The sequence below is a fragment of the Oncorhynchus mykiss genome, chromosome 10, assembly GCF_013265735.2.
Source record: "Oncorhynchus mykiss isolate Arlee chromosome 10, USDA_OmykA_1.1, whole genome shotgun sequence".
In the NCBI taxonomy this organism is placed as follows: domain Eukaryota; kingdom Metazoa; phylum Chordata; class Actinopteri; order Salmoniformes; family Salmonidae; genus Oncorhynchus; species Oncorhynchus mykiss.
The window spans coordinates 3,967,880-3,995,755 of record NC_048574.1 but is presented as its reverse complement, the minus strand read 5'-3'; the positions used below and the strand labels follow the sequence as shown (position 1 = coordinate 3,995,755).

At 45.7% G+C, this 27,876-nt stretch overlaps 1 protein-coding gene across 3 annotated transcripts; it reads left to right on the top strand.

The window, feature by feature from the left end:
• On the top strand, positions 1-27,546 carry LOC110491261 (von Willebrand factor A domain-containing protein 7). 3 transcript variants are annotated; one of them, XM_036989507.1, is made up of 16 exons: positions 1-121; positions 1,321-1,514; positions 1,696-1,968; positions 2,143-2,239; positions 2,438-2,572; positions 14,584-14,770; positions 18,980-19,155; positions 19,634-19,746; positions 21,529-21,645; positions 21,869-22,081; positions 22,441-22,573; positions 24,654-24,800; positions 25,050-25,142; positions 25,385-25,656; positions 26,282-26,575; positions 26,899-27,546. In XM_036989507.1, the coding sequence occupies exons 2-16, from the start codon at positions 1,329-1,331 to the stop codon at positions 27,421-27,423; spliced, it is 2,961 nt and encodes a 986-aa protein (XP_036845402.1). In that variant the 5' UTR covers positions 1-121; positions 1,321-1,328; the 3' UTR covers positions 27,424-27,546. The 3 variants fall into 3 exon arrangements, with proteins under 3 accessions (XP_036845402.1, XP_036845403.1, XP_036845405.1); XM_036989508.1 differs by having other exon boundaries at positions 50-121; positions 1,325-1,514; XM_036989510.1 differs by lacking the exon at positions 1-121 and adding an exon at positions 158-265.
• Positions 27,547-27,876: the final 330 nt, after the last annotated feature.

The window sequence follows — 27,876 nt, the reverse complement described above, 5'->3', positions numbered from 1 at the left end:
AGGTTTCTTGTAAATCATGTTGGCACGGCACTTCCTTGTTGTGTTGTATAAAGAGACCCATCATCTGTGTGAATCATATCTCTTCATAGGAGACATAGTTCTGATCCCGTGGCATAACAAGGTAGGCACTGGTCTGTTTCTTAAATCATTGTAGTCAAATGTGCTATTGGTTGATAAGGGCGTAGGCAGTAGTTAAGAAACGGATAGGAGCACTGTGTGGGTGTCCTTGGAAACAGATATTGACTGATTGGAACACATTTAGAAGGTATACTTTGCCGCACAAATTAAATTGCACAAATTAAAGCTTATTAAGACTCCTTTAGTATATAAATGGATATTACATTTTGCTCAAATTTAGAATTTAAATGGGCTCATATTCTAGTGCTGTGGGTAATTTCAAACTCTATTGAGGAAAAGTGAATTTATTGTATCACTACATGAAAACCACTAAAGATTGGAAGGTGAAGGGTTACCTAACAAACACAAGGCAGAAAACATATTTGTATTGCAATTTAGTGTTCTAAAACCAAAGAGCACTCTACATTGCATAAATATGTTTTGCGCTTTCTGGATTAGTCCGACATTGTTAATTTTTTGGATGAATGTACAGAACATTCATATTATAATTATATATACTGTATATATATATATATATACAGTGCCTTCAGAAAGTATTCACACCCCTTGAAATTGTTCACATTTTGTTGTGTTACAAAGTGGATTTGTCTTGTTTTGTCAGCGATCTACACAAAATACTTTACAATGTATCCTTATGTAATACATGTATCACTAGCCACTTTATACTATACTATGCCACTTTGTTTACATACTCATCTCATTTGTACATACTGTACCCGATACCATCTACTGTATCTTGCCTATACTGCTCTGTACCATCACTCATTCATATATCCTTATGTACATATTCTTTATCCCCTTACACTGTGTACAAGACAGTAGTTTTGGAATTGTTAGTTAGATTACTTGTTATTACTGCATTGTCGGAACTAGAAGCACAAGCATTTCGCTACACTCGCATTAACATCTGCTAACCATGTGTATGTGACAAATAAAATTTGATTTGATTTGATTTGATTTGAATGTCAAAGTGGAAGATAGATTATTATATTTGTTTTAAATTAATGGTAAATAAAACACGGGTATATATTGATTAGGTAATTATTCAACCCCCAATGCTAGAATCACCCACCTGACAGTGGCACAACACCTCTATTTTATTTTATTTATTTTAAATTCTGTAGCACAAAAAAATTTGGAAAAAGGTCAAGTGACGTGAATACTGTCCTCTCCCTCCCAAAGACAGATTGATGATGTCATCACTCCTGGCCGTAGTTTCTCTCCTCCTCTTGCAGCCAGGGGTGCAGGGGTTCCTGGCATTCCTCTCAGGCAGCTCCATGAACCACATGGAGATCACTAAGGAAGCCATCTTACAGACCACGGCACAGGTGTGCAAGCAACTGGCCTCTGTTGAAGGAAGAGACTTCACTCTGCCGGTAAGTAAATTAAAGCCACAAAATGAAGGACCACATTAGACTCATATACTGTCACTGTTTTATATTTACACATTTGCAAATTAAAGAAGTTATTTGAGTTTTGTTTTCTATTGTAGTACAGTATGTAGTAGAATATGTTTTATTTACACCAATGTGTATTAAAATGTGTGTGTGTTTGTAGCCCGGACCCCTGACTGCAGAGTCTCTGGCTCTAACCTGCTCCTCATCGGGGTCTGCTAAGAGTTTCCAGAGTGCCATATCAGACGTCACCCGGAGAAATGCCGGAGTTGACGTACGTCACGTGTTCAATGAAGAGTACCACTTTGATAGGGAGAGGTTCGTGGAGGGGCGGAAACTCATCACAGATGGCATGAGCTCTGTCAAAGACAGCATCAAGCAAGGGAACTTTGAGGCAGCAAGACAGAAGCTGGGAGACATTTTACACACCTTACAGGTGATTTAGATGGTTTTCATTATCATTATCTCCGTACTCCACAAGACAAGAGAGAGACATTGCTTTTGCTGAAATATACGTTTTGATAAAAGCAATTAAAAACGGTTTATTCCCAATGGATAACATGGCATTTGTCGTAGCATTTTCAACAACTTGTCATTGTTATATTTTCAGGACTTCTACAGTCACAGTAACTGGATAGAACTGGGCAACAGATTTCCCCATTCTAATCTCATCAGATCAGACGTGTCAGACATCGGCCCTGTTGCAGGTATTGCGTGGGCGTGTTCTGGGTGGGTGTTAAAGAGGCAGAGTAGCTTAATGATGGCTGAATGAGTTTGAAGATGGCTAATTACCAACTAAAGCATGTAGGTTGATGTTCCTCTGAAGTAACCTGGGCCCTCATTTATCAATGTTGTGTAGCAAAGTACCAGGATGTAGTTGATATTGTGAAACCTCTGTTCACCAGATAAGGACACTCCCACATGTCGGAGCTGTGTCGGTAAAGACTGCCAGAACAACATCCTAGAAAACATAATCAGAGACAAGAAGCTGACCTCGGGATATTTTGGCCTTGGACCTCTTTCTTCCACCAAACCAAAAGGTAGAGTCAGTCACTAATCTGATTTTAATAAGATTTACACAGTGAATTGACCGGAGGTAGCATATCAATAGCATACAAACCTAGTTTCATGTCTCTATGTGCTTTGGTCAAATGTGCTTTATACTACAGCTCCTCAACAGCAAAATGAGAAGTTAGCTAAAACACTTACAAAATAGACCTAATGATGTCTCATCTTAATTTGACCCGGTTTCTCACAGCAGGAAAATAATCCTGCAGAAACAGGAAATGTTCATTATTATGTGGATTATAATTATATTTTTCTTTTGTATGGGGTTACGTTGGAAATTGGAAATTACAAACTTTAGAAGTTTTTTTTAAATCTTGAAAACTCTACAAGTTTGCATGGAAAATTCCTGCAACAAAAAGATGATCAAATTAAGATATGGCATCTGTAGGACCAGGGTAGTAGCATACTGACTGACGGTCTGAGAATAAACATCAATGTAATAACATACAAGAAATTGATAAGATGACGCCGGAGAAGGCTGATATTTTACGTGTTCCTAACCTATTGTGTTGTTTTTGTGACGCACTAGGCGTAGTGGGTGCCGGAGTCAGGCGCAGGAGGCAGAATGTACAGAATAGTGCTTTATTAGGCACAGGGAAAATAAAACGCCAAAACATTGGGCGCAGAGACACGATAGCCCAAAACCAGGACCTAACAAGTCCGGAGGAAAACCCAAAATAGAAACACTCTACCACACACAAACACAGTGGAAAAAAGAAGCCTGCACAAAGAGCATGCGGCTAAATAGCCCAACTAAACGTAAACAGGAAACAGGTGTAACTAATTAGACAAAACCAACAGAAAAGGGATCGGTGGCAGCTAGTAGACTGGTGACAACGAGCGCCGCCCGAACAGGAAGAGAAGCCACCTTCGGTAGGAGTTGTGACAATTTTGTTTGTTTCTTTGCGTTGTTTTTTAACTTATTTTGTACATAATGTTGCTGCTACCGTCTCTCATGACCAAAAATCTCTCATGGCCGGACATCAGAACTGCGATTACTCACCACGAACTGGCAGAATCCTTTTTTTCCTTTAACGACTCCGATGAGCCTGAAGTGAATGACATACCACTACCCCGGGAACAGGCCCAGATCTCCTTCATTTGTATTTTGAGAAGGCAGAGAAAAAGGGGCCAGAGAGTGGACTGGCGATCGAATAAACCCACTGCCTTCCATTCTGCTAGCAAATGTGCAATATTTTGAAAATAAAATCGATGACCTACACGGAAGATTAAACTACCAATGGGACATTCAAAACTGTAATATCTTATGCTTCACGGAGTCGTGGCTGAACGACGACATTATTAACATACAGCTGGCTGGTTATACGCTGTATCGTTAGGACAATAACGTCTGGTAAGGCAAGGGACAACAGACTATGTCTTTTTGTAAATAACAGCTGGTGCACAATATTTAAGGAAGTCTCGAGGTTCTGCTCGCCTGAGGTAGAGTATCTCATAATAAGCTGTAGACCACACTATCTACAGAGAGTTTTCATCTATATTTTTTGTAGCTGTCTACATACCACCACAGACTGATGCTGGCACTAAGACCGCACTCAATGAGCTGTATACCACCATAAGCAAACAAGAAAACGCTCACCCAGTTGCGGCGCTCCTAGTAGCCGGGGACTTTAATGCAGGGAAACTTAAACCTGTCTTACCAGATTTCTATCAGCATGTTAAACGTGCAACCAGAGGGAAAACAACTCTGGACCACCTTTACTCCACACACAAAGATGCATACAAAGCTCTCCCTCATCCTTCATTTGGCAAATCTGACCATAATTCTATTCTCCTGATTCCTGCTTACAAGCAAAAACTAAAGCAGGAAGCACCAGTGACTCGATCAATAAAGTGGTCAGATGAAGCAGATGCTAAGCTACAGGACTGTTTTTCTATCACAGACTGGAATATGTTCTGGGATTCCTCCGATGGCATTGAGTACACCACATCAGTCATTGGCTTCATCAATAAGTACATCAATGACGTTGTCCCCACAGTGACCGTATGTACAGTACATGCCCCAACCAGAAGCCATGGATTACAGGCAACATCCGCACTGAGCTAAACGCTAGAGCTGCCAATTTCAAGGAGCAGGACCTGGAAGTTTATAAGAAGACTGTGTGATCACGCTCTCTGTAGCCAATGTGAGTAAGACCTTTTAAACAGGTAAACATTCACAGACTGATTACCAGGACGTGTACTGCGAGCATGCGCTGACCAACTGGCAAGTGTCTTCACTGACATTTTCAACCTCTCCTTGTCCGAGTCTGTAATACCAACATGTTTTAAGCAGAACACAATAGTCCCTGTGTCCAAAAACACTAAGGTAACCTGCCTAAATGACCAACAACCCGTAGCACTCACGTCTGTAGTCATTAAGTGTTTTGAAAGGCTGGTCATGGCTCACATCAACACCATCACCCCAGAAACCCTAGACCCACTCCAATCTGCATACTGCCCTAACAGATCCACAGATGATGCAATCTCTATTGCACTCCACACTGTCCTTTCCCATCTGGACAAAAGGAACACCTATGTGAGAATGCTATTCATTGACTACAGCTCAGTGTTCAACACCATAGTGCCCTCAAAAGCTCATCAATAAACTAAGGACCCTGGGACTAAACTCCTCCCTCTGCAACTGGATTCTGGACTCCCTGACAGTGCGCCTCCAGGTGGTAGGGGTAGGTAACAACACCTTCGCCATGCTGATCCTCAACACAGGGGCCACTCTGGGGTGCGTGCTCAGTCCCCTCCTGTACTCCCTGTTCACTCATGACTGCATGGCCAGGCACGACTCCAACACCATCATTACGTTTTCAGATGACAAAACAGTGGTAGGTCGATCACCGACAACGACGAGTCAGCCTATAGGGAGGAGGTCAAAGACCTAGGCAGTGTGGTGCCAGGTGTCATGTATTGTCATGTTGTGTCTTTCTGTCCTTTCCTTTCACCCTGTCTCCCTCTGCTGGTCGTACTAGGTTACCGTTTCTGTCCCTCTTTCCCCCAGCTGTTCCTTGTCTTCTCTGACTACCTCATTCACCCCTTTTCCCACCTGTTCCCTTTTTCCCTCTGATTAGGTCCCTATATCTCTCTCTGTTTCTGCTCCTGTCTTTGTCGGATTCTTGTTTGTGTGTCTCATGCCTGAACCAGACTATCATCGTGTTTGCTGCAACCTTGTCCTGTCCTGTCGGAATCTACCTGTCCATCTGAGCCCACGTGTGTTCATCATTAAAGAAACTCTGTTTGTTAATTCGCTTTTGGGTCCTCATTCACGCACCTGACAGAAGAATCCGACCAAGAATGGACCCAGCGACTTCGGATCCTCTCCACTCAGCCGTCGAGATCCAGGGAGCGATGCTAGGCAGACACGAGCAGGAATTGTCTGCTGCTCGACATGCCGTTGAGACCCTGGCCACCCAAGTCTCCAACCTCACAGAACAGGTTCACCATCTCCGCCTCGATCCACCGGCCACTTCCAGGGCTTTCGAATCTCCGGAGCCCAGAATCAATAACCCGCCGTGTTACTCTGGGGAGCCCACTGAATGCCGCTCGTTCCTCACCCAGTGTGATATTGTGTTTTCTCTCCAGCCCAACACTTACGCCAGGAGCACTGCTCGTGTCGCCTACGTCATATCTCTCCTTACTGGACGGGCTCGTGAGTGGGGCACGGCAATCTGGGAGGCAAGGGCTGAGTGTACTAACCAGTATCAGGACTTTAAGGAGGAGATGATACGGGTTTTTGATCGATCTGTTTTTGGGGAGGAGGCTTCCAGGGCCCTGTCTTCCCTATGACAAGGCAATCAATCCATAACAGACTACTCTATTGAGTTTCGCACTCTTGCTGCCTCCAGTGGCTGGAACGAGCCGGCTTTGCTCGCTCGTCTTCTGGAGGGTCTCCGCGCAGAGGTAAAGGATGAGATTCTCTCCCGGGAGGTTCCTTCCAGCGTGGATTCCTTGATTGAACTCGCTATTCGCATTGAGCGACGGGTTGATCTTCGTCACCGAGCTCGTGGAAAGGAGCTCGCGTTCTCCGTTGCCCCCCTCTCCGCATCACTACCATCTTCCTCTGCCGGCTCGGGAGCTGAGCCTATGCAGCTGGGAGGTATCCGCATCTCGACTAAGGAGAGGGAACGGAGAATCACCAACCGCCTCTGTCTCTATTGCGGTTCTGCTGGTCATTTTGTCACTTCATGTCCAGTAAAAGCCAGAGCTCATCAGTAAGCGGAGGGCTACTGGTGAGCGCTACTACTCCTGTCTCTCCTTCAAGATCCTGCACTACCTTGTCGGTCCATCTACGCTGGGCCGGTTCGTCAGCTTCCTGCAGTGCCTTAATAGACTCTGGGGCGGAGGGCTGTTTTATGGACGAGACCTGGGCTCGGGAACATGACATTCCTCTCAGACAGTTAAGGGAGTCCACGGCCTTGTTCGCCCTGGATGGTAGTCCTCTCCCCAGGATTCAGCGTGAGACGCTACCTTTAACCCTCACTGTTTCTGGTAATCATAGCGAAACCATTTCTTTTTTAATTTTTCGTTCACCTTTTACACCTGTTGTTTTGGGCCATCCCTGGCTAGTTTGTCATAATCCTTCCATTAATTGGTCTAGTAATTCTATCCTCTCCTGGAACGTCTCTTGTCATGTGAAATGTTTAATGTCTGCTATCCCTCCTGTTTCCTCTGTCTCTTCTTCACAGGAGGAGCCTGGTGATTTGACAGGGGTGCCGGAGGAATATCACGATCTGCGCACGGTGTTCAGTCGGTCCAGGGCCACCTCTCTTCCTCCACACCGGTCGTATGATTGTAGTATTGATCTCCTTCCGGGAACCACTCCCCCCCGGGGTAGACTATACTCTCTGTCGGCTCCCGAACGTAAGGCTCTCGAGGATTATTTGTCTGTAGCTCTTGACGCCGGTACCATAGTCCCCTCCTCCTCTCCCGCCGGAGCGGGGGTTTTTTTTTGTCAAGAAGAAGGACGGGTCTCTGCGCCCCTGCATAGATTATCGAGGGCTGAATGACATAACAGTGAAGAATCGTTATCCGCTTCCTCTTATGTCTTCAGCCTTCGAGATCCTGCAGGGAGCCAGGTTTTTCACTAAGTTGGACCTTCGTAACGCTTACCATCTCGTGCGCATCAGGGAGGGGGACGAGTGGAAGACGGCGTTTAACACTCCGTTAGGGCACTTTGAATACCGGGTTCTTCCTTTCGGCCTCGCTAACGCTCCAGCTGTCTTTCAGGCATTAGTCAATGATGTCCTGAGAGACATGCTGAACATCTTTGTTTTCGTTTACCTTGACGATATCCTGATTTTTTCACCGTCACTCCAGATTCATGTTCAGCACGTTCGACGTGTCCTCCAGCGCCTTTTAGAGAATTGTCTTTTTGTGAAGGCTGAGAAGTGCACTTTTCATGCCTCCTCCGTCACATTTCTCGGTTCTGTTATTTCCGCTGAAGGCATTAAGATGGATCCCGCTAAGGTCCAAGCTGTCATTGATTGGCCCGCCCCTAAGTCACGCGTCGAGCTGCAGCGCTTTCTCGGCTTCGCGAACTTCTATCGTCGTTTCATCCGTAATTTCGGTCAGGTGGCAGCTCCTCTCACAGCCCTTACTTCTGTCAAGACGTGCTTTAAGTGGTCCGTTTCCGCCCAGGGAGCTTTTGATCTCCTCAAGAATCGTTTTACATCCGCTCCTATCCTTGTTACACCTGACGTCTCTAGACAGTTCGTTGTCGAGGTTGACGCGTCAGAGGTGGGCGTGGGAGCCATTCTTTCTCAGCGCTCCCTCTCTGACGACAAGGTCCACCCATGCGCGTATTTTTCTCATCGCCTGTCGCCGTCGGAACGTAACTATGATGTGGGAAACCGCGAACTGCTCGCCATCCGGTTAGCCCTAGGCGAATGGCGACAGTGGTTGGAGGGGGCGACCGTTCCTTTTGTCGTTTGGACTGACCATAGGAACCTTGAGTACATCCGTTCTGCCAAACGACTTAATGCGCGTCAGGCGCGTTGGGCGCTGTTTTTCGCTCGTTTCGAGTTCGTGATTTCTTATCGTCCGGGCTCTAAGAACACCAAGCCTGATGCTTTATCTCGTCTCTTCAGTTCTTCAGTAGCCTCCACTGACCCCGAGGGGATTCTCCCTGAGGGGCGTGTTGTCGGGTTGACTGTCTGGGGAATTGAGAGGCAGGTAAAGCAAGCGCTCACTCACACTCCGTCGCCGCGCGCTTGTCCTAGGAACCTTCTTTTTGTTCCCGTTCCTACTCGTCTGGCCGTTCTTCAGTGGGCTCACTCTGCCAAGTTAGCCGGCCACCCTGGCATTCGGGGTACGCTTGCTTCCATTCGCCAGCGTTTTTGGTGGCCCACCCGGGAGCATGACACGCGTCGTTTCGTGGCTGCTTGTTCGGTCTGCGCGCAGACTAAGTCCGGTAACTCCCCTCCTGCCGGCCGTCTCAGGCCGCTTCCCATTCCCTCTCGACCGTGGTCTCACATCGCCTTAGATTTTGTCACCGGACTGCCTTCGTCAGCGGGGAAGACTGTTATTCTTACGGTTGTCGATAGGTTCTCTAAGGCGGCTCATTTCATTCCCCTTGCTAAGCTTCCTTCTGCTAAAGAGACGGCACAAATCATCATCGAGAATGTTTTCAGAATTCATGGCCTTCCGTCAGACGTCGTTTCGGACAGAGGTCCGCAATTCACGTCTCAATTTTGGAGGGAGTTTTGCCGTTTGATTGGGGCTTCCGTCAGTCTCTCTTCCGGCTTTCACCCCCAGTCTAACGGTCAAGCAGAACGGGCCAATCAGACTATTGGTCGCATCTTACGCAGTCTTTCTTTTCGCAACCCTGCGTCTTGGTCAGAACAGCTCCCCTGGGCAGAATACGCCCACAACTCGCTTCCTTCGTCTGCGACCGGGCTATCTCCTTTTCAGAGTAGCCTCGGGTACCAGCCTCCGCTGTTCTCATCTCAGTTCGCCGAGTCCAGCGTCCCCTCCGCTCAGGCTTTTGTCCAACGTTGCGAGCGCACCTGGAAGAGGGTCAGGTCTGCACTTTGCCGTTATAGGACGCAGACTGTGAGGGCTGCTAATAAGCGTAGAACTAAGAGTCCTAGATATTGTCGCGGTCAGAGAGTTTGGCTCTCCACTCAGAACCTTCCCCTTAAGACGGCTTCTCGCAAGTTGACCCCGCGGTTCATTGGTCCGTTCCGTATTTCTCGGGTCATTAATCCTGTCGCAGTTCGACTTCTTCTTCCGCGATACCTTCGTCGCGTCCACCCGGTCTTCCATGTCTCCTGTATCAAGCCCGTTCTTCGCGCCCCCGCTCGTCTTCCCCCCCCCCCCCCATCCTTGTCGAGGGCGCACCCATCTACAGGGTCCGTAGGATTTTGGACATGCGTCCTCGGGGCCGTGGTCACCAGTACCTCGTAGATTGGGAGGGGTACGGTCCTGAGGAGAGGAGTTGGGTTCCCTCTCGGGACGTGCTGGACCGTGCGCTGATCGAGGATTTCCTCCGTTGCCGCCAGGTTTCCTCCTCGAGTGCGCCAGGAGGCGCTCGGTGAGTGGGGGGGTACTGTCATGTATTGTCATGTTGTGTCTTTCTGTCCTTTCCTTTCACCCTGTCTCCCTCTGCTGGTCGTACTAGGTTACCGTTTCTGTGCCTCTTTCCCCCAGCTGTTCCTTGTCTTCTCTGACTACCTCATTCACCCCTTTTCCCACCTGTTCCCTTTTTCCCTCTGATTAGGTCCCTATATCTCTCTCTGTTTCTGCTCCTGTCTTTGTCGGATTCTTGTTTGTGTGTCTCATGCCTGAACCAGACTATCATCGTGTTTGCTGCAACCTTGTCCTGTCCTGTCGGAATCTACCTGTCCATCTGAGCCCACGTGTGTTCATCATTAAAGAAACTCTGTTTGTTAATTCGCTTTTGGGTCCTCATTCACGCACCTGACACCAGGACATCCTCTCCCTCAACGTGATCAAGACAAAGGAGATGATTGTGGACTACAGGAAAAAGAGGACCGAGCACGCCCCCATTCTCATCTATGGGTTTGTAGTGGAGCAGGTTGAGAGCTTCAAGTTCCTTGGTGTCCACATTACCCAACAAACTAACATGGTCCAAGCACACCAAGACAGTCGTGAAGAGGGCACGACAAAACCTAGTCCAGCTCAGGAGACTGAAAAGATTTGGCATGGGTCCTCAGATCCTCAAAAGGTTCTACAGCTGCACCATCGAAAGCATCCTGACTGGTTGCATCACTGCATGGTATGGCAACTGCTCGGCCTCCGACTGCAGAGGGTTGTGTGAATGGCCCAGTACATTACTGGGGCCAAGATTCCTGCCATCCAGGACCTCTATACCAGGCGGTGTCAGAGGAAGGTCCTAAAAATTATCAGAATCCAGCGACCCTAGTCATAGACTGTTCTCTCCGCCACCGCACGGCAAGTGGTCCCGAAGCGCCAAGTGTAGGTCCAATAGGCTTCTAAACAGCTTCTACCTCCTACGTGTTGTATTTGGCGCATGTGACTAATGCAATTTGATTTGATCTGAAACAACCGGAGGTAGCATATTAATAGCATACCAACCTAGTTGCATGTCTCTTTGTTCTTTGGTAGCTTGTGCTTTCTACAGTTTCTCAACAGCATTTAGAGAAGCTAAAACACATACAGATCAGACCTAAAGATACCTTATCTTAATTTGACCCGGTTTCTCACAGCAGAAAAATAAACATGCAGTAACAGGAAATCTGGATTATAATTCATTGACATTTGTTGTTGATACAATCTGGACCCTCTCTTTCTAAAACTATCCGCCACCATTGTTGCAACCCCTATTACCAGCCAGTTCAACCGATCTTTTGTATCGTCCGAGATCCCTAAAGATTGGAAAGTTGCCGCGGTCATCCCCCTCTTCAAAGGGGGAGACACTCTAGACCCAAACTGTTACAGACCTATATCCATCCTGCCCTGCCTATCTAAAGTCTTCAAAAGCCAAGTTAATAAACATATAACTGACCATTTCGAATCCCACCGTACCTTCTCCGCTGTGCTATCTGGCTTCCGAGCCGGTCCCGGGTGCACCTCAGGCACGCTCAAGGTACTAAATGATATCATAACCGCCATCGATAAAGGACAGTACTGTGTAGCTGTCTTCATCGACCTGGCCAAAGCTTTCGACTCAATCACCGTATTCTTATCAGCAGACTCAGTAGGCTTGGTTTTTCTAATGACTGCCTCGCCTGATTCACCAACTACTTTGCAGACAGAGTTCAGTGTGTCAAATCGGAGGGCATGTTGTCCGGACCTCAGGCAGGCTCTATGTGGGTACCACAGGGTTAAATTCTCTGGCCAACTCTTTTCTCTGTGTATATCAATGATGTCGCTCTTGCTGCGGGAAATTCAGTGATTCAGTGATCCATCTCTACACAGACGACACCATTCTGTATACTTCTGGCCATTCTTTGGACACTGTGCTAACTAACCTCCAAACAAGCTTCAATGCCATACAACACTCCTTCCGTGGCCTCCAACTGCTCTTAAATGCAAGTAATACCAAATGCATGCTTTTCAACCGTTCACTGCCCGCACGCCCGCCCAAATAGCATCACCACCCTGGACGGTTCTGACCTAGAATATGTGAACAACTATAAATACCTATGTGTCTGGCTAGACTGTAAACTCTCCTTCCAGACTCATATTAATCTCCAATTGAAAATCAAATCTGGAATCGGCTTTCTATTTCGCAGTCGCTACACATTTGTCGCCAGACCCACTGGCTCCAGGTCATCTATAAGCCTATGCTAGGTAAAGCTCCGCCTTATCTGAGTTCACTGGTCACGATAACAACACCCACCCATAGCACACTGTCCAGCAGGTATATCTCACTGATCATCCCCAAAGCCAACACCTCATTGGCCGCTTTTCCTTCCAGTTTTTTGCTGCCAGTGACTGGAACGAATTGCAAAAATCACTGAAGTTGGAGACTTTTTTATTTCCCTCACCAAATTTAAACATCAACTACTTTATTTTTTTATTTTTTTTACCCCTTTTTCTCCCCAATTTCGTGGTGTCCAATTGTTGTTGTAGCTACTATCTTGTCTCATCGCTACAACTCCCGTACGGGCTCGGGAGGGTCGAAGGTTGAAAGTCATGCGTCCTCCGATACACAACCCAACCTAGCCGCACTTCTTCTTAACACAGCGCGCATCCAACCCGGAAGCCAGCCGCACCAATGTGTCGGAGGAAACACCGTGCCCCTGGCAACCTTGGTTAGCGCGCACTGTGCCCGGCCCGCCACAGGAGCTACAACATCAACTATCTGAGCAGCTAACCGATCACTGCAGCTGTACATAGTCCATCTGTAAATAGCCCACCCAATCTACCTAAATCATCCCCATACTGTTTTTATTTTATTAACATTTTTGCTCTTTTTCACACCAGTATCTCTACCTGCACATCATCATCTGCTCATTTATTACTCTAGTGTTAATCTGCAAAATTGTAATTATTCGCTCCTATGGCCTATGTATTGCCTATCTCCTCATGCATTTTTATTTATTTATTTATTTCACCTTTATTTAACCAGGTAGGCAAGTTGAGAACAAGTTCTCATTTACAATTGCGACCTGGCCAAGATAAAGCAAAGCAGTTCGACACATACAACGACACAGAGTTACACATGGAGTAAAACAAACATACAGTCAATAATACAGTATAAACAAGTCTATATACGATGTGAGCAAATGAGGTGAGATAAGGGAGGTAAAGGCAAAAAGGCCATGGTGGCAAAGTAAATACAATATAGCAAGTAAAACACTGGAATGGTAGATTTGCAATGGGAGAATGTGCAAAGTAGAAATAAAAATAATGGGGTGCAAAGGAGCAAAATAAATAAATAAATAAAATACAGTAGGGAAAGAGGTAGTTGTTTGGGCTAAATTATAGGTGGGCTATGTACAGGTGCAGTAATCTGTGAGCTGCTCTGACAGTTGGTGCTTAAAGCTAGTGAGGGAGATAAGTGTTTCCAGTTTCAGAGATTTTTGTAGTTCGTTCCAGTCATTGGCAGCAGAGAACTGGAAGGAGAGGCGGCCAAAGAAAGAATTGGTTTTGGGGGTGACTAGAGAGATATACCTGCTGGAGCGTGTGCTACAGGTGGGAGATGCAATGGTGACCAGCGAGCTGAGATAAGGGGGGACTTTACCTAGCAGGGTCTTGTAGATGACATGGAGCCAGTGGGTTTGGCGACGAGTATGAAGCGAGGGCCAGCCAACGAGAGCGTACAGGTCGCAATGGTGGGTAGTATATGGGGCTTTGGTGACAAAACGGATTGCACTGTGATAGACTGCATCCAATTTGTTGAGTAGGGTATTGGAGGCTATTTTGTAAATGACATCGCCAAAGTCGAGCATTGGTAGGATGGTCAGTTTTACAAGGGTATGTTTGGCAGCATGAGTGAAGGATGCTTTGTTGCGAAATAGGAAGCCAATTCTAGGTTTAACTTTGGATTGGAGATGTTTGATATGGGTCTGGAAGGAGAGTTTGAATTGATTTGAACACACTGTGTCATTGACTTGTTTGTGTTATTGGCTTGTTTATTGTTTACTCCATGTGTAACTCTGTGTTGTTGTCTCTGTCACACTGCTTTGCATTATCTTGGCCAGGTCGCAGTTGCAAATGAGAACTTGTTCTCAACTAGCCTACCTGGTTAAATAAAGGTGAAATGAATAAAATTAAATAAAAAAATACATTTTACGTTAGGGAAAATCATTTTAAATGAGAAATTACAAACTTTAGAAGCCTTTTCTAATTATTGAATACACTACAAGTTTGCATTTCCTGCTATGCAGGAAAATTCCTGCAACAACAATATGATTAAATTACGATACAGCGTCTGTAGGATCAGGCATGGCTGAGAATAAACATCAGTGTAATAACATACAAGACCCTGACGGCAGTTGTACGTGACCATCGTATTGTCCTGATAATCTCTATTGGTTGGCAGGGAAATGCAGCCATGGGGGATCATTGGACCAGACAAGCAGGCAGGAGCCTACAGGTGGGATCAACAAGGACTCGCTTGAGTCCAGCCATGGCAACTGGCACACTGCAGCTGCAGAGGTGGCCGTGGCTGCAACCAGTCAGCTGCTGGAGGACATCAGAGGGGCTGCCGGGGACAGAGACTTCCTACGGTGGGGAATTGTACTTGATCATATAAGCACTGTTGTGAAAGGTCATGGCATCCGGCTTGAAGACCATGAACAAAAGGACTAGGGTGGGAATGAGGCCTTGGAGATATTTTTGGAAATGTAGTGTGTGTGTAGACAAGAGCACTAGTGAGGTCGGGTGCTGATGTTGGGTGATTAGGCCTGGCTCCCAGTCTGCGTTCCAATTCATCCCAAAGGCATTTAATGAGGTTGAGGTCAGGGCTCTGTGCAGGCCAGTCAAGTTCTTCCACACTGATCTAGACAAACCAGTTCTGAATTTCATTGTATGCTGTAGAGTTACGATTTCCCTTCACTGGAACTAAGGGGCTTAGCCCAAACCCTGAAAAACAGCCCCAGACCATTATTCCTCCTCCACCAAACTTTACTGTCGGCACTATGCATTTGGGCAGGTAGTGTTCTCCTGGCATCCACCAAACCCAGATTTGTCTGTCCAAGGCAAGAAACTCTGAGCGCCAAAATACCTTTCAAACAGTCCATTTATATTTTCCAATGGGGCTATAAATTTGGGTGATTTTAGCCCCATTGGAAAATAGAAATGGACTGTTTGAAAACGTGAAGAATTATTATTATTTTATTTTATTTTGCTAAATGTGAATCATATTTTTATTTGGCGTCCCAACGGCATTGCAAGTACCCCAGTTTGGGCATACCTGCTCCAGAGAACGTGTTTCCACTGTCTCAGATTCCAATGGCGACGAGCTTTACACCACTTCAGCAGATGCTTGGCATTTCACATGGTGATCTTAGGCTTGTGTGCGCTCGATCATGGAAACCCATTTCATGAAGCTCCCTGCGAATAGTTCTTGTGCTGACGTTGCGTCCAGAGGCTGTTTGGAAGTCAGTACTGAGTGTTGCAACCGAGGACAGATTATTTTTACTTGACATGCACTTCAGCACTCGGCGGTCCAGTTCTGTGACTTTATGTGGCCTACCACTTCATGGCTGAACCGTTGTTGCTTGTAGATGTTTCCACTTCACAATAACAGCACTTACAGTTGACCAGGGCCGCTCTAGGACGGCAGAATTATGACTTATTGACTTGTTGGAATGGTGCATCCTATGACGGTGCCATGTTGAAAATCACTGAGCTCTTCAGTACGGGCCATTCTACTGCCAATGTCTATGAAGATTGCATGGATGTGTACTCGATTTTGTACACCTGTCAGCGATGGGTGTGGCTGAAATAGTCAAATCCAATCATTTGAAGGGGTGTCCATATACTTTTGCTATGTAGGGTAGGATTGATGTGGATAACAAGGGTATGCTTCAGGATCTGGTGGTCTGGAAGGGAGATTTAATTGAGTGTAGGGGTAAAAAAAACGTGCCCATTTGAAACTGCCTATTTCTCAGACCCAGAAACTAGAATATGTATCTAATTGTCAGATTAGGATAACAAAAACACTCTAAAGTTTCCAAAACTGTCAAAATATTGTCTGTGAGTATAACATAACTGATATTGCAGGCGAAAACCTGAGGAAAATCCGACAAGGAAGTGCTGTTTTTCCTAAAAGCTCTCTATTCCATTGGATGCCTTGCCTCCATTTAAAGGGATATCAACCATTTTCCTTTTCCTATTGCTTCCTCAAGCTGTGACCAGTCTTTAGACATAGTTTCAGGCTTTTATTTTGAAAAATTAGCAAGAAAGAACCCATCGCGTCAGTGGATGGCTGGGTGTCAGCAGAGTTTTTCATGCGCAACAGCCATTTTCTCTCTCTCGCCTATGGAAGAAGCTACATTCCGGTTGACATATTATCAATTATATATTGTAAAAACAACCTGAGGATTGATTATAAAAAACATTTGACATCTTTCTTCGCACTTTACGGATATTATTTGGAATTTTTGTCTGTGACCGCTCGAGCCTGTGGATTTCTGAACATAAAGCGCCAAACAAATGGAGGTATTTTGGATATAAAAATTATGTTTATGGAATAAAAGGAACATTTATTGTGTAACTGGGAGTCTCGTGAGTGCAAACATCCGAAGATCATCAAAGGTAAGCGATTTAATTTATTGCTTTTCTGACTTCCGTGACCAATCTACTTGGCTGCTAGCTGTTTGTAATATTTTGTCTACTGAGAGAGATGTGCTTACATAAACGCTTAGTATGCTTTCGCCGAAAAGCTTTATTGAAATCTGACACGCCAGGTGAATTAACAACAAGCTACGCTGTGTTTTGCTATATTGCACTTGTGATTTCATGAAAATTAAATATTTTTAGTCATTTAATTTGAATTTGGCGCTCTGCAATTCAGCAGATGTTGATGAAAATGATCCCGCTAATGGGATGGGTGCGTCAAGAAGTTGTTTAAAGGGAAAACATTAGAAACACATAAAGGTGCAGACAAAGCCAGGTGACTGTAGGCAATAGGCTTAACATATAACATGCATAAACTAAGGACACTGCAATCACCAGGATAAACACAGCTAAGGGACTGAGGACATGGATATAACAAGTTAAAGGCAACATAATACATGTATCAATAAATACACAACGCAGAGGATTAAAGGTCAAAATGGAATTAACGATCAATGGAAAGTGTTTTTTCTGTAATAGGGAATTAATGATCAATGGAAGTCGTTTTTTCATGAGTCAGCGGCATGGGAGGAATGTCAGTCATAGTTATTTGTGGCAAGATCTCGTTGTCTGAAACGTCTGTACACAGAGCCTGAGACAGGACACTTGTTATTTGGCCATTGGCCCAGTTTTATTGCAAGGAATTCTAATTGGTCAACCACAGGCTAGGGTTGGGAGTTATAAATTACATCATGTCTCTTTGTTCCGTGGAGAAAACACTGAGGACAGGGAAGAATGACCATCTACTTCTCAGCAACTATGATTGGTTCTCTTTGAATAAACCTATTTTTTATTTTACCTTTATTTAAGGCAAGTCAGTTAAGAATACATTCTTATTTCCAATGACAGCCTAGGAACAGTGGGTTTAACTGCCTTGTTCAGGAGCAGAATGACAGATTTTTACCTTGTCAGCTCTGGGATTCGATATAGCAACCTTTCGGTTACTAACCCAACATGCTAACCACTAGGCCACCCCCTGATTTGCATTGGGGTCTGTTATTGAAAAATAACATAAACTGCTAACATACACAATGATTCCATGACCTCCAAACAATCCAATGTGCTCTATTTATCTGTGTGTGCAATAAAATCAAGTATTAGATTCCTGCTCCATCTCCGGTATGAACCGTCCCCATCCGAACTTTACAGTCCACCCTTGGCTAATTATTTTCTTCATGGCTTCATGGCCCTTCGAGCCGGATAAAACTGCTGCCATGGAACCAGAAAAGGTGCAGGGGTCATCCCCAAGTGCCTTCAAAACACACACAGAACACAGGAAGAACTCTTCAGCCCCTTTCAATACCAGCTCCTCTTAGAAATGTTAACAGACAACATTAACATCAACAACCAATCAGACAATACAGGCAAACAACAGGGAGCCACAAATTTGTCTCAGATCCAGTGGGCCACCTATCCAGCTCTGGTCCAAGATGTCATCCCATCTCCAGCAATCAAGCAACCCCTTCTAGTGGCCAGAGAGCCACAACCTCCAGGTCTACCATCTAAAGTGGCCAGTGTCCCACACCAGGCCCTTCCTCCTCCATTGGCCAGCGTTTCCCCCCAGGGCCTTCCCTCTCCAGTGGTCAGCGTGCCACCTCCGGGCCTTCCCTCTCCAGTGGTCAGTGTGCAACACCCAGGCCTTTCTTTTCCAGTGACCAGCATGCCACGCCCTTCGGGCTCCTCTCCTGTGGCAAGTCTGCAACCTCCAAGCCTCCCGCTGGTGGCCAGCATTCAAACCCCAGGCCTTCCGACAGGCAAAACAAACCCAAACCCTCCAACTGTCCAGAGGGATGATGAGTTTCGCCTTCCTCCTTCGCATGCCGCCCTCCGCCGGAAACTGTCGCTGGAAACTGATGTTCGTGGGATAGCCAGGGCCCATCGACCAACAAATCCTGAACCCAACTTACAGTCCATCCTAGCCCTAGTCCATTTCTTCCAGCCCATGTATCTGCCTCTGCCCCTGCTGCACATGTCCAACAACTTTTGCACTGCCCAACACATAATGAGATTCCTCTCCCTCTCCCTCTCTCTCTTTCTCGCTCTTCTTCTTTCTTTCTCTCACTCTCTCACCCTCCTTCTTTCTCTCACTCTCTCAGGATGATGGGGATCTCTAAGAATGGATCTAGAGCTCTGTGTTTTGTGATCGACACCACCGGCAGCATGTCGGACGACATTGCAGCAGTAAGGGAGACGACATCGTTCATCATTGACAGCAAGAGAGGAACGCCAGACGAGCCCTCAGTCTACATCTTGGTCCCCTTCAATGACCCAGGTGAGAGATGGGATGAGTCCCGAATGGTATCATCACAAATAATTTATTTAAAAAATGTTTACATGACTTATTTTATTGATTTTCCCCTTGTCTGTAGGAGGGACGCACGCTGCTTAAATGGGCAAAATGTTGATTAAGACGTTCACAAATGTAACAGATTTTGACTGTCACTAATGTCATGATATGTTTGCTAAAGTAATAAATAAGGTTAAATAGTTTGAAAAGGCCTCCTTCTATGACTGCCTAGCATCGCTCCCTGGATCCCGACGTCGATAACGGATAATAAAAAACGCACACCCAGAAAATAGTTTGTATGGAGGTGCTGACTAACGGCGAATACACTATAAACTATCAAAATAAAGACAATCGCACACTCCATGTATTATCTCCCAGCAATTTAATGGGTATTTACCAACGTTTCGGCATCCTACACACATGACATGGACCTTGTCCTTTCCTATTATTTTTGTGCCACAAGACTTTGGGCCCCTGATGCGGACCACAGACCCAAACGTCTTTAAGGCCCAGATCAATGCACTGAATGCTGATGGAGGAGGGGATTTCCCAGAGATGAGTCTATCAGGACTTCAGGTACAGTGACTGACAAACCTGTAGTGTTGGAGAGGCATGTACAACCAAAATAAGACTGTATTTATGTACAGTGGGGAGAACAAGTATTTGATACACTGCTGATTTTGCAGGTTTTCCTACTTACAAAGCATGTAGAGGTCTGTAATTTTTATCATATGTACACTTCAACTGTGAGAGACGGAATGTAAAACAAAAATCACATTGTATGATTTTTAAGTAATTCATTTGCATGTTATTGCATGACATAAGTATTTGATCACCAACCAACCAGTAAGAATTCCGGCTCTCACAGACCTGTTAGTTTTTCTTTAAGAAGCCCTCCTGTTCTCCACTCATTACCTGTATTAACTGCACCTGTTTGAACTCGTTACCTGTATAAAAGACACCTGTCCACACACTCAATCAAACAGACTCCAACCTCTCAACAATGGCCAAGACCAGAGAGCTGTGTAAGGACATCAGGGATACAATTGTAGACCTGCACAAGGCTGGGATGGGCTACAGGACAATAGGCAAGCAGCTTGGTGAGAAGGCAACAACTGTTGGTGCAATTATTAGAAAATGGAAGAAGTTCGAAGAGGACGGTCAATCACCCTCAGTCTGGGGCTCCATGTAAGATCTCACCTCGTGGGGCATACATGATCATTAGGAAGGTGAAGGATCAGCCCAGAACTACACGGCAGGACCTGGTCAATGACCTGAAGAGAGCTGGGACCACAGTCTTAAAGAAAACCATTAGTAACACACTACGCCGTCATTAATTAAAATCCTGCAGCGCGCGCAAGGTCCCCTTGCTCAAGCCAGAGCATGTCCAGGCCCGTCTGAAGTTTGCCAATGACCATCTGGATGATCTAGAGGAGGAATGGGAGAAGGTCATGTGATCCTATGAGACAAAAATAGAGCTTTTTGGTCTAAACTCCACTCGCCGTGTTTGGAGGAAGAAGAAGGATGAGTACAACCCCAAGAACACCATCCCAACTGTGAAGCATGGAGGTGGAAACATCATTCTTTGGGGATGCTTTTCTGCAAAGGGGACAGGACGACTGCACCGTATTGAGGGGAGGATGGACGGGGCCATGTATCGCGAGATCTTGGCCAACAACCTCCTTCCCTCAGTAAGAGCATTGAAGATGGGTCGTGGCTGGGTCTTCCAGCATGACAACGACCCGAAACACACAGCCAGGGCAACTAAGGAGTGGCTCCGTAAGAAGCATCTCAAGGTCCTGGAGTGGCCTAGCCAGTCTCCAGACCTGAACCCAATAGAAAATCTTTGGAGAGAGCTGAAAGTCCGTATTGCCCAGCGACAGCCCCGAAACCTAAGGGTTCTGGAGAAGGTCTGTATGGAGGAGTGGGCCAAAATCCCTGCTGCAGTGTGTGCAAACCTGGTCAAGAACTACAGGAAACGTATGATCTCTGTAATTGCAAACAAAGGTTTCTGTATCAAATATTAAGTTATGCTTTTCTGATGTCTCAAACTTATGTCATGCAATAAAATGCAAATGAATTACTTAAAAATCATACAATGTGATTTTCTGGATTTTTGTTTTAGATTCCGTCTCTCACAGTTGAAGTGTACCTATGATAAAAATTACAGACCTCTACATGCTTTGTAAGTAGGAAAACCTGCAAAACAGGCAGTGTATCAAATACTTGTTCTCCCCACTGTATATGTATGAATTTGAATTGTGAATTTGCATTCAAGCTGCCAGTTCAACACAGGATGTATTCCCAATACATTGTAGTGGTGTGCTAGTGTGACTGTATCCCCTGTACTTTCTACAGTTGGCTTTAACTGGTGCACCCCCCTCTTCAGAGATCTTCCTTTTCACTGATGCCCCTGCAAAAGACTCGAATCTAATGGGCACGGTGATCGCTCTAATAGAACGCACTAAGTCAGTGGTGAGTAGCTGGTCCTTGTTATATTCCATGTAACAAGCAACATTAACCGGTAATATAAAAATGTTCCTCTGTCTTTTTAATTGCTTTTTGGATTTATTGACTTTCACAATCGTAGAGAGAAGATCATCAAATTCCTTGGATTTCTCTCCTTTCTCTGCCCTTCAATTTACACATTGAATTCACAATGTATCCTCCCAATATCTCTCACTCTCTCTCTGCGCAGGTGACCTTCTTCCTAACTGGCTCCTTGGGGCTCCGTCGTAGGAGGGGTAGTGACCAGGGCCAAGGACAGGTCCAGCACAGTCGGATGGCAGTGTCAGACTCCCAGCTCTACAGGGAGCTGGCCCAGTCCTCAGGTGGCCAAGCCATACAGGTCACCAAGACAGAACTGCCCAAGGCCACCAGCATCATTGTGGAATCCTCCAGCTCTTCATTGGTAGCCTTGACACCAATAGTAAACATTAGGGTAACGCTAGGTCCACAATGTGAAGGTTGGGACAAGAGAGTTCTAATATCCCATAACTCTTTACATAAATGTGGAAGAAGTCTAAACAAAGGATCAGTGCTGGTCCAAGGATTTTATTTATTTTCAAAAGCTTACACTTGTTTATTAAAGACTGTCCCAAACTTGTGATGTTGGACCTAGCCTAGCCCCAATGGCCATGCTCCAAGACGAGGCTTCTGTAGTGCAACAACATGTCACCCTGGGAGAGTTGCTTCTGAAAGATGCATCTGCCATTTTTCTTCCACCCACCCTCTCTACTCTCTCTCTACTCCTCTCCTTCTTTCTTTCAGGTGACCATTCTACAGGCTGTGCGGAGTACAGGAAGGGCTGATAATTTCTCCTTCACTGTAGATGAGTCTGTGAGAAATCTGACTGCTTATGTCACAGGAAGCTCCCTCTCCTTCACGCTCACCAGCCCCTCAGGTATTCCAGAGATATTCCGATGATTTTTCATTTATCCTTTTTATTTAACCAGGGGAGTCTCATTGACATTAAAATCTCTCATCACAAAGTCAGGTCTCTGTTGAAAGAAAGGTCTTCTGATTTCAATAGGACTTCCTGGATATTGTATATAAACCAGGTCTCTCCAACCCTTTTCCTGGAGAGACATCCTATTTTAGGTTTATACTCCAACCCTGTTCCTGGGGAGCTACCCTCCTGTAGGTTTTAACTCCAACACTGTTCCTGGAGAGAGACCCTCCTGTAGGTTTTAACTCCAACCCTGTTCCTGGAGAGATACCCTCCTGTAGGTTTTAACTCCAACCCCAGTTGTAACAAACCAGATTCAGCTTATCAAACAGCTACTCGGGTGTGCTAGACTAGGGTTTCCCAAACTAGGTCCCGGGGCCCTCCATGTGCAACTCATACTCAAGCTTTGATTATTTGAATCAGCTGTGTAGTACTAGGGCAAATATCACAACGTGCAATAAGGGGGAGCCATATGACTGAGTTTGGGAAACCCTACAGTAGATTAGGGTTGGAGTTAAAACCTACAGGGAGGTAGTTCTCCAGGAACAGGCTTGGAGTTAAAACCTACAGGGATGTAGTTCTCCATAAACAGGTTTGGAGTTAAAACCTACGGGAGGTAGTTCTCCAGGAACAGGCTTGGAGTTAAAACCTACAGGGATGTAGTTCTCCATAAACAGGTTTGGAGTTAAAACTTAAAACCTACAGGGAGGTAGTTCTCCAGGAACAGGTTTGGAGTTTAACCTGTTGCGACGAGCAAACCTGTATCCGGGAGCGTAATCATAGCCTCAAGCTCATTACCATTACGCAACGTTAACTATTCATGAAAATCGCAAATTAAATTAAATAAATATATTAGCTCACAAGCTTAGCCTTTTGTTAACAACACTGTCATCTCAGATTTTCAAAAAATGCTTTTCAACCATAGCTACACAAGCATTTGTGTAAGAGTATTGATAGCTAGCATAGCATTAAGCCTAGCATTCAGCACGCAACATTTTCACAAAAACAAGAAAAGCATTCAAATAAAATAATTTACCTTTGAAGAACTTCGGATGTTTTCAATGAGGAGACTCTCAGTTAGATAGCAAATGTTCAGTTTTTCCCAAAATATTATTTGTGTAGGAGAAATCGCTCCGTTTTGTTCATCACGTTTGGCTAAGAAAAAAAAATGAAAATCCAGTCATTATAACGCCAAACTTTTTTCCAAATTAACTCCATAATATCGACAGAAACATGGCAAATGTTGTTTAGAATCAATCCTCAAGGTGTTTTTCACATATCTATTCGATGATATATCACTTGTGGAAGTTTGGTTCCTCCTCTGAACGACATGGAAAAATGCCTGCAGCTGGAGATTGCGCACCAATTTCGACGGAGGACACCAGGCGGACATCTGGTAAATGTAGTCTCTTATGGTCAATTTTCCAATGATATGCCTACAAATACGTCACAATGCTGCAAACACCTTGGGGAAACGACAGAAAGTGTAGGCTCATTCATTGCGCATTCACAGCCATATAAGGAGACATTGGAACACAGCGCCTCCAAAATCTGGGGCATTTCCTGTTTGAAATTTCATCTTGGTTTCGCCTGTAGCATCAGTTCTGTGGCACTCACAGATAAAATCTTTGCAGATTTGGAAACGTCAGAGTGTTTTCTTTCCAAAGCTGTCAATTATATGCACAGTCAAGCATCTTTTCGTGACAAAATATCTTGTTTAAACAGTAACGTTTTTCATCCAAAAATGAAATACTGCCCCTAGAGTTTCAAGAGGTTAAACCTAAAGGCGTTAGTTCTCCAGGAACAGGTTTGGAGTTAAAACCTACAGGGAGGTAGTTCTCCAGGAACAGGTTTGGAGTTTAAACCTACAGGGAGGTAGTTCTCCAGGAACAGGGTTGGAGAACCCTGATATAAAGGTTACATTTGAAATATCATAAACATACTCTCTATTCAAATCATTAGGGATGTATTTATGTTGTAGCTTGGGGCAAATTCCCATGTTTGTTGCTATGATTATGGTGATGTCATCCCACAGGTGTGTCCCAGAGTAGTGGGGAGGTAAATGGGTCTCTGGCAACCATACAAACCGTGGGGAACTTCCTAACACTGGGGCTGGACAGCCAAGCGGGATTATGGGAAATCCGTGTTTCATCAACTGTGCCCTACTCACTGAAGGTCGTAGGTGAGTGTGACGATGTTGGCTTTTCTGGAGGGCATATTACACAGAAATTAGGCAAGTTAGCAACCATTTGTAATAGTGTGCTGAACAGTGTGTTACATGGTATTTAGATTCGCAGGTTAAGTGTGTGGGTAACACATTGTTACAGAGTACCTACAACTCTAGTGTGATGATTGTTTATTGACAACTTTTGAGCGTATGCTTTTATTCCATGTTCAGAGGTCAAAGAGCTCTTTGACTTTCTCTTTCCAGGTCAGAGCGCCATCGACTTCCTGTTTGACTTTGTGGAGGTGTCCCAGGGACCTCATCCAGCCTTCGCTGTTTTAGAGTCCCGTCCTCAAGCTGGTGAGACAGGATTTAAACAAACAGTTTGTTAACAGTTGGAGCACAGTGACACAGGGTGAATATTTACAGGGGCACCAAAATGCTGTCTATGTATGTCTGTTCCTCCATCGTGGTTCCTAACATTGATGCTGATTTAACACTCCTAACTTTTTGTTTTTTTTACTTACAAGTTTCTAGCTCAGCAATAATGTGATTTGCTACTTATACATTAGCTACCTCCTCACCACATTTCTCCGCCCCAGGTGGTAATGCCACCCTGCTGGTGTCAGTGACGGGGAGTGAATCTGTGAGTCTGACAGAGGTGGCGCTGGTTGAGGCCTCGGGGTCAGGAGAGGTCAATGGAACCTTGGAATCAGTCGGCGGCGGGGACTTCCTGGTTACCATGGACAGAATCCCGGCGGGGGAATTTGTTGTGCGTCTGAGAGGAGAGAACAGCGCCACCACTAGGGCATTACCAGACAGCTTCCAGAGACAGTCTTCCACCCGCCTCAGAGCCTCCACTGTTATGGTGATGGTGAGTGCCAAGGTCAAATGTCAAGATTCAGAGTTGTTGAAGTCGCCCTGTGACGCTGGGTCTGGTCATTTTTTCATTTTACCCTGTGATGGTTAGTGTTGGGGAGGTATCCTGGGGATACTTGTAGCCTACCAATACTGGGTAGTGAGTACACAGAGCTCCATATTCAGAGGAATGTATGACTAGAGTAGGCAGAACGTTCTGCTGCGTTCTGCCTGGTTTCAGGTTGAGGCAGAACGTTCTGTTGTTTTCTTTCTGATTTCAGGCTGAGGCAGAACGTTCTGTTGTGTTCTGCCTGGTTTCAGGCTGAGGCAGAACGTTCTGTTGTTTTCTGTCTGATTTCAGGCTGAGGCAGAACGTTCTGTTGTTTTCTGTCTGATTTCAGGCTGAGGCAGAACGTTCTGTTGTTTTCTGTCTGATTTCAGGCTGAGGCAGAACGTTCTGTTGTTTTCTGTCTGATTTCAGGCTGAGGCAGAACGTTCTGTTGTTTTCTGTCTGATTTCAGGCTGAGGCAGAACGTTTTGTTGTTTTCTGTCTGGTTTCAGGCTGAGGCAGAACGTTCTGTTGTTTTCTGTCTGGTTTCAGGCTGAGGCAGAACGTTCTGTTATTTTCTGTCTGATTTCAGGCTGAGGCAGAAAGTGACCTGGAGCCTGGAACACCCTTTTCAGTTCTGTTCACTGTGACAACCAACGGGACAGGCGGATCCTTCACCATCCGGGCCACAAACGACCGGGGGTTCCCCTCCTCTTCCCCTACAGACCTGACGCTAGTGACCGGGGTCAGTGCCAATGGTACAGTGATTCTCACGGCGCCCGCCAACACCGCGTCGGGCACGGACGTCACCCTGACTATCGAGGCTGAGTCTCCCGGGGCCACCGACACTAACTATGCTGTTCTGCGCCTCACAGTCGTTTCACCGGTAACTCTGATGTTTTTTCTCTGTTCTGGGTGTAGTGGTAGAATTACAGTAGCCTGGTCCCAGATCTGTTTGTGCCAACATTCCACTCCTTGTCATGACAAGGAGTAGCAAGGAATGGAATGATAGGACAAACAGACTGGTACCCAGGCTAGAATTACATCAAGGATTAAAAGGAAAACTCATGTCTTTCCTCCAGGGTTAGTGTTGTAATTGTTTGTAATGTCTTTTTAGATATGTGTCAGACCTCAGGTAGACTTGCTAACGTCATGGCGTCAGCTAATGGGGATCCTTATAAAAATGTAATTCTTTCCCCTCCCTTACAGGTGACAGATGTCAGCCGTCCGGTGTGCGATGTGGTCAGCGTAACAGCTAATTGTTCTGACGACTGCAGCCTTTCCGTGTGGGAGCTCTCTGCCAACCTGACGGACGGCAATGGGACGGGCATCGAGCACGTCACTCTGCGCCAGGGCAACGGAACCCTCAACACCACCACGGTGAAGGGCGCTGGGAATTGGACCGTGACTCTGGCAGCCTACAGCGCCTCCTGCTGTTCCCCGGAGGTAGAGCTGGTGGCGGTGGACGGCGCGGGGAATGTGGGAACCTGTTTCAGGTCCATCAGAGTCACAGTGGATACCACTGTCCAGCCACCAGTCACCAAGGCTACCACTAAGAACAGCATCACCGTGACTACAGCTAAAGTTGCCACCACCGCCGCCACCACCGCCGCCACCGCCGCCGCCACCGCCACCGCCGCCGCCGCCGCCGCGAGCAGCAGCCATCCTCTGTCCCTCTCCTCGTATCTCTGTTCCATCATGTTGGTCTCTGTCACACTCGTTTTGAGCCTCTAGTGTCACGGTGTGACTTCTGGTCTTGAAAGATGTTTAATCATATTCAATAGATTCTCTGTTATAATACTGTCTGGTAACTTTCCATTATTGTGTCAATTCTAATAATAAATGCCATTTAGCAGACGTGTTTAGCACAAGTGTCTTACAGTAATGCATGCATACATTTTATGTAAAGGCGGTCCTGGGAATTAAACCCACTATCCTGGTGTTGCATGCGCCATGCTCTACCAACTGAGCTACTGAGGTCTAAGGCCATGCGGCTTTGTGTCTCTTTTCGATGGACCTCGTGTCATCTGTGCTGAGTGTACCAAAACAAAGTGCCAAGGCAGTCTCTAAAAGACATCCTGCAGGGACGGAGGCTGGGATGAAAAAACACAATAATAATAATAATAATATAGGACAAAACACAGATCACGACAAGACAAACAACACTACATGAAGAGAGACCTAAAG